Here is a 15812-nt window from a genome sequence, read left to right as displayed (position 1 = left end):
GCGTGCGCGTTAGGGAAGACAGGAAGCGGACGGGATTAAAGATGTTTTTTTTTTTTTTTTTGCTTGACCCGGATTAAGGAGTTGTGTGAACAAGACTATCAGCCTGGGATCCCTTTGCGGAAAAAAAAACAAAAAGGGAGTAAACCACTGGATGGAGAGAAATAATCTTGCATACAGGGCCAATTTAGGATACTGGTCAGCTCTAATGTGCTCTTCCTATTGCTTGGGACCAGTCTACTGGCAGCGTTACAATTCCCAGGCGCCTAGCACCAGTCAGCATGGCAGCACTGCAATTCCCAGGCGCCTAGGACCAGTCGACGTGGCAGCACTGCAATTCTCAGGTGCCTAGGACCAATCAACATGGTAGCACTGCAATGCTCATGCGCCTAGGACCAATCGAAGTGGCAGCACTACAATTCCCAGGCGTCTAGGAGCAGTCAACATGGCAGCACTGCAATTCCCATGCACCTAGGACCAGTCGAAGTGGCAGCACTACAATTCCCAGGCGCCTAGGACCAGTCAATGTGGCAGCACTACAATTCCCACACGCCTAGGACCAGTCGACGTGGCAGCACTGCAATTCTCAGGCCCCTAGGACCAGTCGACATCCCAAGCCCGCTGGCTGAGGAATTTTGGGAGTTAAAGTCCACAAGTCATAAAAGGGTCAAGTTTGAAGACCCCTGCTCTAGACTTTTCCAGACAATTCCCCCTCCCTCCATTGTCAATATGATTAATTCTATTAATAGTTCTAATTTTAATAATCCTTTTTAGCTAAGTTGATTTTTAGAGCATTGTATTTATCTCATAAAAAGTAGGGGTCTTCCAACTTGGCCCTTTGATGACTTGTAGATCTCAACTCCCAGAATTCTTCAGCCAGGCACTGCCTGGCTGAGGAATTCTGGGAGTTGAAGTCCACAAGTCATCAAAGGGCCAAGTTGGAAGACCCTTGATAAAAAGGTTTTATACCTTTTTTTAAAATATTGTAAGCCACCCAAAGTTACCACGGAAGATAGTCTATTCTGGACTTTTTACAAACTATTCCCCTCCCTTCAATACCTTTTTTTTATGATTAATTCTATTAACAGAATAATTAATTCTAATAATCTAATAATTCTTTTTAGCTAAGTTTGACTCTTTATGGCAGTGACGGCGAACCTTTTAGAGACCGAGTGCCCAAACTGCAACCCAAAACCCACTTATCCATCGTCGGGTGTCGGGTGGGTGTGGCCCATTAGCTGGGTGTGGTCAATGGAGTGGGCGTGGCCAATTGGGTGGGCATGGCCGCAGTGATAATGGCAGACTGGGTGGGACTAAAAAGATCAATCAATTAATTCCAACTTTGCAAGATCTTTTTTTTCCCTGCAAGAAGTTGAAATTGACTGATTGATTGAACCTTTTTTTTTTGCACACGGTGGCGGAGGCCTAAAGCGAAAAGGTTTTATAAAACCCAGCTGAAGGCCTAGGACTGGGGCAAGGGCGCAAATGCCCACAGAGAGGGCTCTGTGTGCCGCCTCTGGCACCCGTGCCCTAGGTTCGCCACCACTGCTTTATGGTATTGTATTGATATCCTTAGATTTTATGCAGTTTTATCGTTAACAACATAAGCCGTTCAGTTACCGAGGGGTATTGTCAAGAATGAGATACTTAACAGTCATCTTGCTACGAAGGAGTTAGATACGATAACATTTCACAGGCATGCAACGGGGCAATGGCCTGACCCAATTGCTTGTACAAAAGCTTATGTTAAAGTTTTTATTCAGAAAGACTGACTACTATAACATAGTCCTAGGGAGGGAGACAAATGAATTTATATAGAATACGGTTCTGTTCTGTTCAGGGAATAGAGAAACCAACATTGACCGCACCCACAATTGTTGCCCCAGAACGGTTACACAAATGCTCGCTTGGTAGGTAAAGTTACTGAAAGTGCAGTCATGTCCAATTTCCTCGAAAACTCGGCCTCCAGTGCTTCCTGCAAAGGGGAAAACAGCATCCATAAGGTTATTTGCACAAAACGGGGGGGGGGGAGCTCTTAATGAACAGCCATAAAGAAAGCCCGAATTTCTGTAATTTGGTAAGGCCACACTTGGAATCCTGCATCCAGTTTTGGTCACCACGATGTAAAAAAGATGTTGAGACTCCAGAAAGAGTGCAGAGAAGAGCAACAAAGATGATCAGGGGACTGGAGACTAAAACATATATAAGGAAGGGTTGCTGGAATTGGGTCTGTCTAGTTTAATGAAGAGAAGGACGAGGGGGGGACAGGATAGCAGTCTTCCAATATCTCAGGGGCTGCCCCAAAGAAGAGGCAGTCAAGCCATTCTCCAAAGCGCCTGAAGGTAGGACAAGAAGCAACAGATGGAAACTACTCAAGGAGAGAAGCAACCTAGAACTAAGGAGAAACCTCCTGACAGGGAGGACAATTAACCAGTGGAACAGCTTGCCACCAGAAATCGTGGGCGCTCCATCACTGGAGGTTTTTAAGAAGAGACTGGACAGTCACTTGTCTGAGATGGTATAGGTTCTCCTGCTTGAGCAGGGGGCTGGACTAGAAGACCTCTAAGATCCCTTGCAGCTCTATTTTAGTCCATATTTTCTATTCTATTCTATTTTCTATTCTATTCCATTCCATTCAATAGTTGGAAACTGATCAAAGAGAGAAGCAACATGGAATTAAGGAGAAACTTCCTGACAGTGAGGACAATTAACCAGTGGAACAGACATTGCCTTCAGAAATCGTGGGCGCTCCATCCCTGGAGGTTTCTAAGAAAGGTTTTGTCTCCAGCATTTAATTCCAGTTTCTAAAACCACCTGCCTCCAGGCCGTGACCCCCAACCAGTCGTAAGTCGAGGACTACTCAACCCGTCGTAAGTCGAGGACTACTCAACTGGTGCAGCACCGTTTGCAGAAGGGGACTTTTGGCGGGCTCAGCAGGGCAGAGACAGCCTGGACAATTCCTATTGGCTTTTGAAAGCCAATAGAATTAGACTCTATTCAAGAGAGTCTATCCTATTGGCTTTCAAAAGCCAATAGAATAAAAGGGAGGAGCACAGCTAAGGAAAAGGGGGAAAGAAAATGGCGGACTGCGTTGTTTGGCGATCCCCGTGAAATGGTCGTTCGACCCCAAATGGGGTCCCGACCCACAGGTTGAGAACCGCTGCTCCAGAAGCAGTGAATGCTGCAACACTGGAGGTTTTGAAGAAGAGACTGGACAGCCATTTGTCTGAAATGGTATAAGGTTCTCCTGCCTGAGCAGGGGGTTGGACTAGATGCCCTCCAAGGTCCCTCCCAGTTCTAATGCCAAGGGAAAGACCTACCAGCTCCCTCTTGGCTTCTTCAATCTTCACTCGAGCAAGGGAAGGATTCTGGAAAGAACAAGAAGACAACAGTTGTAAAGACACACCCAGGATTCCCTCCAGACACCACAGTCAGGGTGTCCCTCCCAAAAAATCAGAGAGCTTCCCTGCATTGCTTAAATACCGAACATTCTAGTTCACTGTTTCTCAACGTTGGTCACTTTAAGATGTGTGGACTTCAACTCCCAGAATCCCCCAGGCAGCTGCGCTGTGCCAGAACTCCTAATAGGGCCATACCTTTCCTACTAAAAATGCTGCCATCCCTCCTTTTTCTGCTTCTGTATTCCCCGGTTTCCTTGAACCCAGATCGCCTTGGTCCATCTTCATCTCTTTTCCTTTCTAGCCTCACTTTGTAGTGACCATAAAATGGGTGCAGGACACCTGTCTACGAAGGACAGGCTCGGGAAGAAGGGGAACGAGGAAGGAAGGAAGGAAGGAAGACAACGGGGAAGGGGAAAGGAAAAAGGAAGGAATGGAAGAAGGAAGGAAGACAACAGGGAAGAGAAGGAGGGAGGGAGGGAGGGAGGGAGGGAGGGAGGGAAGGAAGGAAGGAAGATAAAGACAACGGGGAAGGAAGGAGGGAGGGAGGAGGGAGGAAGATAAAATGGGAGTGAAGGAGGAAGGAGAAGGAAAGAAGGAAGACAACGGGGAAGGGAAAGGGAAAGAGGGAAGGAAGGAAGGAAGGAAGGAAGGAAGGAAGGAAGGAAGGAAGGAAGGAAGGAAGGAAGGAAGGAAGGAAGGAAATTACCGGTGTGAGATCCAGATAAGACTCCAGTTTCTTCTTTAAAGGAACTGCCTGCTTCTTCAAATCTGCCAGTTTCTGTGGAAATAATTATTTTATTATTTCATTTTATCTTATTTTATCATTTTACAAGTAGTCCTCAACTTAGATGGAGCCCAACATTTCTGTGGCTAAGTGAAACATTTGTTAAGTGAATTTTTCCTCATTTTACGAGCTTTCTTGCTACAGTTAAGGGAATCACTGTAGTTAAGTTAGTGTCATGGTTAGAAGGGAATAACAGAGTTGGGAGGGATCTTGGAGGTCATCTAGTCCAACCCCCTGCTCAGGCAGGAAACCCTACACCATTTTGGACAAATGGCTGTCCCGTCTCTTCTTAAAAACTTCCAGTGTTGGAGCATTCACAGCTTCTGGAGGCAAGGAGTTCCACTGGTTAATGGTTTTCCCATTGACTTTTTGTCAGAAGGTCGTACAAGGGGATCACATGATCCCAGGATCCTGCGACAGTCATAAATGTGAGAGAGTTGCCTCTGAATTTTGATCATGTGTCCCACGGGGATGCCGCCACCGTCATAAGTGTGAAAAATGGTTATAAGACACTTTATCCAGTGCCGGTCACTAAATGTCCTGTTGTAAGTCAAGGATTACCTGTATTTTATTTTATTTCATTTCATTTATACTTTCCATTTCTTAACAGTCTACCTACCCCAGAGAGCAGCTCTGGGCAATGTACAATATCAAGTATATTTAGTAAAACAAATGGCTATTCCCCCTAATCCAGGGGTCTTCAAACTTGGCAATTTTTAAGACTTGTGGACTTGAACTCCCAGGTCATCTACAGGTACCGTATATGCCGGTGTATAAGATGACTTCCGGAAGCGCTGAACTCGGCACCAAAGACGGGGGTCGTCTTATACGCCGGAAATACTGGTAGTTTCCGGCGTATAAGACGACGTTCTAGCAATGCGGCTCGGCGATAAAGACGGGGGTCGTCTTATACGCCGGGTCGCCTAATACGCTGGCATATAAGGTAGTCCTCGCAATCATTTATTTAGTGACTGTTCCAAGTCAGAACGGCACTGAAAAAAAGCTAAAATCAGTCCTCACACTTACAACTTTTCCAAGATCTCCGCTGTCACGTGATCAAAATTGGAGTGCCCGGCAACATGCCTATTTACAAGGGTGACAGCATCCTAACCAGCCCAGAGTTTCCAACAAGCGTATCACTGGGAAGAGCTGGATTGGCTTAACACCTATGGCAGTGGTTCTTAACCTGGGTGATATCGCCCCCCAGGGGGCAATTTTGTTTTTCAGGGGGGCGATGGAACAAAAACGGGCGACACGGGGTCGAAGGAATGAAAAGGGGGCGATATGGGGGCGATGGAGCAAGAAGTTTTGGGGACACTTTTGAGACTTTTTCGTACAGTGAATCGCTGCATATCTGTCGTACAAAAACATCAGATCGCTCGCTATTAGTGGATTGAATTGTGTTTTGAAATGTTCCTCCAGCTAGCTTCAGTACAGAATGCCGTACATATGTGAATATGCATTGCTTATCTTCATGTGCGTTGCGCAGCAGCCTCTACCCGTACAGTGGCGCACCATTGGCCAGAATATGGGAGATATGGGGAAAAGACTGGAAATAAATTATTTGCATCGATATGTCCTGATGGCAATTTTAAAGAAAACAACAGAAGCGTTTGCATAAATTGAAGAATTATTTCCTAGGTTGTGATTGAGAGGTTATGTTGGGGGAGGGGGCGATGACAACTTCCTCATTGGCTCAAGGGGGCAATTCGTTCAAAAAGGTTAAGAACCACTGACCTATGGGTAAAAGCCGTATAGGTAGCCCTTGACAGTTCACTTAGCGACCGTCCAAAGTTACAACGGCACTGAAAAAAAGCGACTCGCGACCATTTTTCATACTGACGACCGTTGCGGCATCACCCAGAGTCACGTGATCCAAATTCGGACGCTGACAACTGACGAGCAAAGCCAATGGGGGGGGAGCCAGATTCCCTTTACAACTTGTGTGTCTAATTTTGTTTTTAATGTGTGTCGTTGTGCCAGCCAGGGAAAAAAATAACGAAGGTTATCTCATCTCATCTAGTTTCACGAATGCAGCGATTCCCTTCATAAACGGGGCGAGGAAAGCCGTACAGTGGGGCAAAACTCTAACCTTAACTCATTTCCCACTTAGCAACGTCAATTTTGGGTCTCCATAGCGGTTGTAAGTTGAGGACTACCTGTAGTACGATCGGGCTGCCTCGCTCAAGGCTCGCCTTGCTCAGTCACAGGAATTCTGATCCCAGTTATGGTGGTGAAGTTGAGCACTGCCTGGCCGCTTTCCGTTAGAAACGGAAAACCTTTCCGTTCCGTTTGGCTTTTTTTTATTTTCTTTCGTTTTGTTTGAGTATTTCCATCCAATTATTGCCTCTCTCCCTCTCTCGCTCAGCATCCGATCTGACTGCAGGAATTTGGACAGAAGACGCATTTGCCCCCCCGGAACACCGGACACTTTAAAGTTTAAAGTCGGCAGACTTGGATCCCAGGTCCATGTGGCTGAATATCATTTCCTCCAGCTGCCCAGGTTAAATACCAGCCAGCTGGTGTCGTACCGCAACACGCGTGGCATCCCACCCACCTCCGAAAGAGTCACCAGTGAGTCGTGTGTCAGGGAAGCATCCAGCCCACTCGCAGACAGCTGCTCCTGCAGGGGAGACGTAGAGCAAAAGCAAAGAGGATTACTCACAGGAAACGGACGGAGAGATGTAAAAGCCCCTTCTATCCTTTCCTATAGAACTGGAAAAAGCAGGGAGGGGGGGGGGAAAGGAAGGAAGGAAGGAAAGACGGATGGATGAAGGGGAAAGGGAAAGGAGAGGAGCAGGTGGAGGAAGGAAGGAAAGGAAAAAGGGAAGAAGATAGGAAGGAAGGAAAAGGGAAGGGAAGAAGATAGGAAGGAAGGAAGGAAGGAAGGAAGGAAGGAAGGAAGGAAGGAAGGAAGGAAGGAAGGAAGGAAAAGGAAAAAGGAATGGGAATGAAAGAATATAGGAAGGAAGGAAGGAAGGAAGGAAGGAAGGAAGGAAGGAAGGAAGGAAGGAAGGAAAAAGGGAAGGGAATGAAAATATAGGAAGAAAGGAAGGAAGGAAAATGGGAAGGGAAGGGAAGAAGGAAGGAAGGAAGGAAGGAAGGAAGGAAGGAAGGAAGGAAGGAAGGAAGGAAGGAAGGAAAAAGAAGAAGAGAGGGAGGGAGGGAGGGAAAGGGGAGGGAAAGGAAACACAATACAAGAGACTATCTGGAGCTTAGGGTTAATCTTTGGAGCCATTGGTACTCTCTGAGCATTATTAATGATGTTCCCTTGTTGGGTAATGGAATATTTGCAAAAAAGTCACCAAGCTCTGAGAGGATCCCACAGTTCAATCCCAAAGTATCGATTGTCTAAGTTTGAAAACTAAAAAGAATCAGAAGCAGATAGTAGTTGGCTGGGATAAAAATTGCCCCCTCCCCCCCAAAAAAGTCCATAAAATTGCCAAAAAAAAAAAAAAAGTCTGGATGCACGTATACAGACACTAGGCATTGAGACTAACCCTTTCTAATGGAGAGAACATGTTCTTTCCAACATGAAGCTTTTCCTTTGCAGAGGAACTTCCCAGCAAGCGAAGTCTAAAGGATTACAGCCTAAAAAGTACTTTTACTGTCACTTTGTACTTTTTTCCTTCAAAATCCAAGTAAGAGCTAGGCCAGGGGTAGGCAACCTTGGCTCTTTTATGACTCGTGGACTTCAACTCCCAGAATTCCTGAGCCAGCCATGCTGAGGGGAAAGAGAAAGTTTCCAAGCTGAGCCAGGCTGGCTCAAGAATTCTGGGAGTTGAAGTCCACGAGTCATAAAGCGGCCTAGGCCAGAGGTAGGCAACCTTGGCTCTTTTATGACTCGTGGATTTCAACTCCCAGAATTCCTCAGCCAGCTTGGGGGAACTATGGCCCCTTCATGACTTCTGGACTTCAACTCCCAGAATTCCTGAGCCAGCATGAGAGAAACTTTGACCCCCTCATGACTTGCAGACTTTAATTCCCAGAATTCCTGAGGCAGCATGGGGGAACTAGGGCCCCGTCATGACTGGTGGACTTCAACTCCCAGAATTCCTGAGCCAGCCATGGCTCAGCTTGGAAACCTCTCCCTTTCCCCTCAGCATGGCTGGCTCAGGAATTCTGGGAGTTGAAGTCCACGCATCATAAAAGAGCCAAGGTTGCCTACCCCTGGGATAGGATATCATTTGTCCTCCATTTCTTCTCTTTCATGATCCCCTTTAAACAGATGTTCCCTACCCAATTTCAGACGGTGGGATTGGGACCTGCAGGAACTTAAACAATACTTTTTAAAGTCACTCAATCAGTTCCCCCCAAAAATATCAATTTCATTCCTCAGAAATCTTAGCAGTCTTCCCCCCCCCCAATATTTTATTAAGTTTTATCAGGGTAAGGGAAAACAAGGATAATTATAGGTAACGGAATTCGGGATAGGGTTGAGGGAAGGGATGGGTACAACGATGGGGATGCCCCCAATAACACTCCAAGCTTTAGCAAGTCTTTGACAGGGTTAATCAGTAGAAATCTCAGCAGTCTTGTCCGTTTTACCTCAGTGGATTTAATTTGGCATTTGATGTCTTCTGATTTTTCAATGAGGAACTTCATGTACTGCCTGCGGCTGTCCGTTTTTGCTCTTTCCACAAACAGGAGATCTTCCGTTTTCACCAAGTCCCTGCAAAAGTAGCAACAGAACAGAGTATTTGCAGCTCAGGGTGGAAGTGTGGGGCCCTCTGAGCTGGGTGGTTTTCTTGCAGACGTTTCGTGACCCAACTAGGAAACATCATCAGTGCTAGAAGGGAGGAGGGATTGTGGGAGGAGGACTGTGGAGTCCTTGAGGTTTTTTTTTGCAGACGTTTCATGACCCAGCTAGGTAACATCTTCAGTTCTAGCAGGGAATGGAGTTGGGAGGGAGGAGGAGGAGGAAAGGACTGTGGGGTCCTGGTGCTCTCTGAGCTTGGTGGTTTTCTTGCAGATGTTCCACAACCCAACTAGGTAACATCATCAGTGCTCGAAGGGCAAGGAGGAAGAAGAGGAGGATCAATAGATTTATTTGCTACCCATCTGGCACTTCAAGCCGACTCTGAGCAACATACACGGACGAGTCACTCATTTCCTTCCTTACTCAATCTCACACATCCTCTCTGTCCTTGGAGACCAAGCAAGGCAGACGGGAATGTGGGGCACAGACTCCGGTTGCACAGCATAACTTTTAGGGTGTGAGAAGCAATTGTACACTAGGAAACATCATCAGTGCTAGAAGGGAGTGGGGTTTGTGGAGTGGAGAAGTGGGAGGGGGGAGGAAGAGGAGGACTATGGAGACCTTGATGATCTCCAAGCTTGGTAGTTTTCTTGGAGATGTTTCATGACCCAACTAGGTAATATCATCAGTGCTGGAAATGAGCGGAGTTTGTGGAGAGGAGGAGGAGGACTATGGGATCCTTGGTGCTCTCTGAGCTTGGTGGTTTTCTTGCAGACGTTTCATGACCCAAGTAGGTAACATCATCAGTGTTAGAAGGGAGAGGGGTTTGCAGAGAAGAAGAGGTGGAGGGGGGGGGGACTGTGGGATCCTTGGTTTTCTTGCAGACGTTTCATTTCCCAGCTAGGTAACATCATTAGTCCTAGAAGGGAGTGGGATTTGATCTATTTTTAAAGACTAGTGGTTTACCCCAATCCAAGAACTACCAATTCAGATAAACAATCAAACAATAAACAAGCCTAACCAAGGAAGCACACCTCCATCAATACTGGCAGGGCAAACCACTTGTACATAGAAGGAGGAGGAGGAGGAGGAGGAGGAGGAGGAGGAGGAGGAGGAGGAGGAGGAGGAGGAGGAGGAGGAGGGAGGAGAACAACGACGACTGTGGGGTCCTTGGTGCTCTCTGAGGTTGCTTGTTTTCTTGCAGATGTTTCACTGCTCAACTAGGTAACATCACTGACATTGCTAGCACTAGCAACCAATGCCGGGTGCTTTCAGAAGCAGTATCCTCCATCTGTTGTCTGAGCTGATACTAACACCTCTGTTTGGTTCTGCAATGCCATCTGAATCACTAGAACCCAGAATGCATACCGGGCATACATTTGGAAATCAAAAAAGGCAGCACACCATTTAATTGTGACGGATTCAACTCAATATAGTTGAAACTCTAGAGCAGGGCTCTTCCAACTTGGCCCTTTCATGATTTGTGAACTTCAACTCCCAGCATGCCTGGCTGAGGAATTCTGGGAGTTGAAGTCCACCAGTCATAAAAGGGCCAAGTTAGAAGACCCCCGGTCTGGATCCAAGCCCGCAGTTTCATCAAAATGGCCGACTGAGGAATTCTGGGAGTTGAAGTCCACCAGTCATAAAAGGGCCAAGTTGGAAGACCCCTGCTCTATAGCCTGAAACTCTGCAAAAGCCTTTGGGAGCAAAGAAAGGAAGACAAGGCAAAAAAAGAAAAACCGCCAAACATGCTTACTCCTGAAGGCGTTTTTCCAGCACAAGCGCTGATGTGAGCTTTCTCCTCAGGGTGCTGAGTTCGAGTTCGAGTTGTTTGTTTTTGGACTGTGCTCCATACAGATCAGAAGTCAAGTCGTTGATGGCAGGAATAAAACTAAAGACAAAAAGCCCAGTTAATCAGGATTTGTTTTTGTTTTTTGACATCGAGAGCTGTCAGAGTATCTAGCGACTAGTCACAATTAGATTCTGAGGGAGTTTAGGTGAGATTGGCCGCATAAAAGTCTAATAAATAAACAGATAAAAATTGGGAATCGCTTGCAAAACCAGATGTTCTCATCTCATTCATGAGGTCAGCAAGAAGCAGTTAAAAGACTAACATGAAGATTATTCTTTTCCTCTATTGTTCTTTATTTTTTTAAAGTATAGGCCACCATTTTGAGAAAGACAGCCTATAAATGGAAACAGATAATAAATAAATCTGTGCTAGATTCTACCAAAGTGATTTCAACCTCTAAGTTGAAACAATAAACAAATGCCGTACCAGAGCTTATCTGAATTTCAATAAAGTTTGAAAGCTAGAACTGTTGAGAGAGAGAGAGAGAGAGAGAGAGAGAGAATGAGAATGATGGATGGATGGTAAACAGATAGATAGATGCTAGTTATAGATAGATGGATGGTGAGTGAGAGATATATACCAAATAGAGAGACAGATAGACAGACAGACACATGGACGGACGGACAGACAGACAGATATAGATAGATATAGATAGATAGATATAAAGATAGATAATAGATAGATAGATAGATAGATAGAGATAAAATAGATAGAGATAAAGATAGATAAATAGATAGATATAGATAGATTAGATATAGAGATAGATAGATTAGAGATAGAGATAGATAGATAGATGATAGATAGATAGAGATAGATAGATAATTAGATAGAGATATAGATAGATTAGAGATAGATAATTAGAGATAGAAATAGATAGAGATAGAGATAGATAAATAGATTAGAGATAGATAGATAGATAGATAGATAGATAGATAGATAGATAGATAGATAGATATAGATGGATAGACGATAGATAGATAGATAGATAGATAGATAGATAGATAGATAGATAGATAGATAGATAGATAGATAGATAGATAGATACAGTAGATGGATGGATGGATGGATGGAAGGAAGGAGGGAAGGACAGAAGGAAGGAAGTGCTTAAATTTTCTCCAACTTTGCTCTCTAAAAAACATGAATGATGATGAAGGGCCTGCAATGCCTTCCTCAGAGTTGGCCCTGCAGCCTTCAGAAAGGTCTTTGGAAGAGAGCTACCCCACCTGGCAAGAGATGTGTCCTTTGTCTCCAGAGCCACGGCAATATCCACTAGGTTGTTTAGGTAGCTCGTGCTGGCTTTCGATAGGCTGCTGGGGGAGAGATTCAGACTCTCCATTAACAGCTCCTGCAGGAAGAGGCCTGGGGAAACAAAGGTAAGACAGCAGGTGGTTTAAGGAAACCTTACAGCAGTGGTTCTCAACCTTCCTAATGCCGCGACCCTTTAATACAGTTCCTCATGTTGTGGTGACCCCCAACCATAAAATTATTTTCGTTGCTACTTCATAACTGTAATTTTGCTACTGTTTTGAATCGTAATGGAAATATCTGATATGTAGGATGTATTTTCATTGTTACGAATTGAACATAATTAAAGCATAGTGATTATGCTTTCCTTTTTCTCTCCCTTTCTCTTCCCTCTTTCTCTTTCCTCTCTTTCTCTTTCCTCTCTCTTTCTCTCTTTCCTCTCCCTCTTTTCCCTTTCTTTCCTCTTTCTCTCTTCCCTTTCTTTCCTCTCTTCCCTCTCTCTTTCTCTCTTCCTTCTCTTTTTTCTTTCCTTTCTTTTTCTTCTCCCTCTTTCTCTCTTCCCTCTTTCTTTCTCTCTTTCCTCTCCCTCTCTTTCTCTTCCCTCTTTCTTTCCTCTTTCTCTTTCTTTCCTCTCCCTCTTTCTCTCTTCCCTTTCTCTCTTCCCTTTCTCTCTATATTTCCTCTCTCTCTCTTTCCTCTCCCTCTTTCTCTCTAAACATTGTCTTTTCTCTCTTTCCTCTCCCTCTCTCCTCTCCCTCTCTTTCTCTCTTCCCTCTTTCTCTTTCCTCTCTCTATCTTTCTCTTTCCTCTTTCCCTCTCTCCCGCAGCCGTATGTATGGGGTCTTCAAACTTGGCCCTTTTATGACTTGTGGACTTCAACTCAGCGTGTCTGGCTTGAGGAATTCTGGGAGTTGAAGTCCACAAGTCATAAAAGGGCCAAGTCTGAAGACCCCTGCTATATACTCTTACATATGAGTAACTTATAAATATTAATCACTGTCCATCTTGAATACATGGACAGTGGTTAATATTTATATGTTACTCATATGTAACATGTGAATAATATTATACAATGGTCGTTCAGTGTGAAAAACAGTCACTTTTCTCACTGCCGTTGTAACTTCGAACAGTCACGAAACAAATGGTTGTAAGTTGAGGACGACCTGTAGTTAGAGCTAGAAACCAGGCAACTTCTTCTAATCCCAATCACCAGGAGACGGTGGGTTCTAGTCCTGCCTTAGGCACGAAAGCTGGCCGGGTGACTTTGGGCCACTCAGCCCAATCTACCTCACAAGAGAGTTGTTAGGGGGAAAATGGGAAAATGAAGTACGTTTACCATCTTCAGTTTATGTATCCAAACCAAAAAAGTCGGGAAATAAATAAATCTCACCATCTGACTCATACTCCGCTGCTTTCTGCTTCGTATCTTCAATTAACAAGCGGACATCCCCATCTCTGGACTCGTTGCATTCGGCCAGCTCATGCAAGACGTCCACCGTCCGGGCGTTCACTTCGTAAAGAGGGACCGGCTGGTCCCCAAAAAGCTTCTTCAACCATGAAGTGACCTGCCGCAGAAAGGAAAAAAATAACAGCCTTTCTCCTCCATTCTGCTTCCAGGGTACGAACGTATTTCAAAAAAGCGAGTAGGCACGCTTTCAATGTCATGGCATTTTAGAATTTTTATTAATGCATTGACTCATATCCTGCCTTTATTTTATTTTTTTTATAAAGAATTCCAGGCAGCAAACATACATAATATCCCCTTCTCCCTTCTCTTTTCCCTGCAACAACCTGGTGGGGTGGATTGAGCTGACAGAGAGTAACTGGCCCAAAGTCACCCAGCTGGATATCATACCTAAAGCAGGACTAGAACTCACCATCTACTGGTGATTCACCCAAGGTCACCCAGCCAGCTTTCATGGCTAAGGCGGGACTAGAACTCACCGTCTCCTGGTGATTGACCCAAAGTCATCCAGCTGGCTTTCATGCCTAAGGCAGGACTAGAACTCACCACCTCCTGGTGATTGGCCCAAAGTCACCCAGCTGGCTTTCATGCCTAAGGCGGGACTAGAACTCACCCTCTCCTGGTGATTGGCCCAAAGTCACCCAGCTGGCTTTCATGCCTAAGGTGGGACTAGAACTCACCCTCTCCTGGTGATTGGCCCAAAGTCATGGCTTTCATGCTTAAGGCGGGACTAGAACTCACCGTCTCCCAGTGATTGGCCCAAAGTCACCCAGCCAGCATAAGGAAGAAGGGAACACGGAGATCGCTCCTCTAACAAAGATAAATCTTCTAGATCCCCACAGATCTTACCCAAAAAGCTTTGAGTCTCACAGGGCGTTATTTGCTAAATACTGTAATCTGTTAACTGTTATCCAGAAGCTGGAAGAAGAGACTGGACAGCCATTTGTCCGAAATGGTGTAGGGTTTCCTGGCTGAGCAGGGGGTTGGACTCGATGACCTCCAAGGTCCCTTCCAACTTTATTATCATTATCATCATCATCATCTATTATTATTATTATTATCTGGAGCTGCAGAATCCAACAGTCTTTAAGTTGCAGAGAATTAGCCCCAAACCAGGAAATAGAGAGCAGAGTTGGGGGGTGGGAGGGTATCTTTTCGGGAAAACCTTTCCGATCCTTGTAAGGTTTTTCTTATTACTATTATTATTATGGATCACTGCACAGTCAGCCAGATGTTCAGACTGGATTTGGCATTTTGTCTACCTATATAATTATTATTATTGATCAATGCACAGTCAGCCAGATGTTCAGACTGGATTTGTCATTTTGTCTACCTATCGAGTCCTTATCCAGGACCTGGGATAGGCAGATGTGGATGTTTGATGGTATTACAGGTATCGTCGCAGGATGGAAGCAGTTCCTAATAAGGCCGCCTTTTGCAATTGACTAATAGCGAATTTGTCAATGCCAATTGTGTTCAAGTGGTGCTCCAGTTGTTTTGGGATTGCACCCAAGGAGCCTATGACTATTGGTACTACCCTTGCTTGCTTTTGCCACAGTCTTTCTATTTCTGTTTGTAGGTCTTTGTATTTTGTTGTTGTTATTATTATTGTTACTATTATTATTCTTTCTTAGGACAAATCCCCGAAGGCTCCCAGCCCCGCTCACCTTCGCTACCTTTTCCTCCATGACTCCTTGGCTTCGCTTGCAGTGCAAACTTCCCGCTCCCTGCCTCGGTCGCTGCCCAATGACGTCATCGGGAGCAGGGGCTCCTGGGAGTCGTAGGCCGGCTGAAATAGCCCCTTCGAGGAAAAGAAAGGGAGAGTCCTTTTTTTTTTTCCCTTCCCCTCTTCCCCCCCCCCTTTTTTAGGTCAAGGTTTTGGGGAGGAATAGAAGATGGAAGAAAAAAACTTTATTTTCATTCCACAAACCAAGCTGATGCCTGGGATGTTGAGCTGAGATTTTTTTATTTTTATTTTTTAAAAAAACCTTCCTTCCCTCACTTTGAAGCCAACAAAAAAAGTGAAACAGACATCGTCGCCAGCGTTTTTTTTTAAAGCGCGGTCGGAGGACATGAGCAGGAAGAGGGGAAAGGAAGTGCTTCCGGGTCGTCACCGCGGCAACTTTCAGGGAGGAAAGGGGCGTAGCCTGGGGGAGAGTGAGGTTAAACCCGACTCCCGAGAGGGGCGGAGTCGTCAGCGCGGCAACTTTCAGAAGAGGGAAGGGGCGTGGCCTGGGGAGTGTGAGATAAACCTGACCCCCGAAGGGGGCGGAGTCGTCACCGCAGCAACTTTCAGGGGAGGAAAGGGGCGTGGCCGGGGAGAGTGAGATAAACCTGACCCCCCCCAGAGGGGGCGGAGCCGTCACCGC

General features: G+C 45.5%; 1 protein-coding gene across 2 annotated transcripts; it reads right to left on the bottom strand.

Annotated features, from left to right (window-relative positions):
• Positions 1 to 1738: 1738 nt before the first annotated feature.
• On the bottom strand, positions 1739 to 15534 carry HAUS1 (HAUS augmin like complex subunit 1). 2 transcript variants are annotated; one of them, XM_039338640.1, is made up of 9 exons: positions 15111 to 15534; positions 13369 to 13543; positions 11957 to 12092; positions 10638 to 10772; positions 8731 to 8854; positions 6740 to 6805; positions 4105 to 4176; positions 3318 to 3365; positions 1739 to 1972 (listed from the first exon to the last, which is right to left on the bottom strand). In XM_039338640.1, exons 1-9 carry the CDS (start codon positions 15129 to 15131, stop codon positions 1889 to 1891), a joined length of 861 nt encoding a protein of 286 aa, XP_039194574.1. In that variant the 5' UTR covers positions 15132 to 15534; the 3' UTR covers positions 1739 to 1888. The 2 variants fall into 2 exon arrangements, with proteins under 2 accessions (XP_039194574.1, XP_039194575.1); XM_039338641.1 differs by having other exon boundaries at positions 15120 to 15534.
• Between the last annotated feature and the right edge of the window lie 278 nt (positions 15535 to 15812).

This window comes from Crotalus tigris, unplaced genomic scaffold (assembly GCF_016545835.1).
Source record: "Crotalus tigris isolate CLP2741 ecotype Arizona unplaced genomic scaffold, ASM1654583v1 scf7180000017710.2780689, whole genome shotgun sequence".
In the NCBI taxonomy this organism is placed as follows: Eukaryota; Metazoa; Chordata; class Lepidosauria; order Squamata; family Viperidae; genus Crotalus; species Crotalus tigris.
The sequence above is the reverse complement of the archived record's forward strand: the minus strand, read 5'-3'. Positions and strand labels throughout refer to the sequence as shown.

What these genes read in the sequence shown, in the direction of transcription:
- HAUS1 (XM_039338640.1), bottom strand. Translation starts at nt 15,131, where the DNA reads ATGGAGGAAAAGGTAGCGAAG. An exon ending in GCCAAATTAAATCCACTGAG is followed by an intron (nt 6,806 to 8,730) that starts GTAAAACGGACA and finishes TCTCCCCTGCAG; the next exon opens with GAGCAGCTGTCTGCGAGTGG. An exon ending in CACTGGTGACTCTTTCGGAG is followed by an intron (nt 4,177 to 6,739) that starts GTGGGTGGGATG and finishes TTATTTCCACAG; the next exon opens with AAACTGGCAGATTTGAAGAA.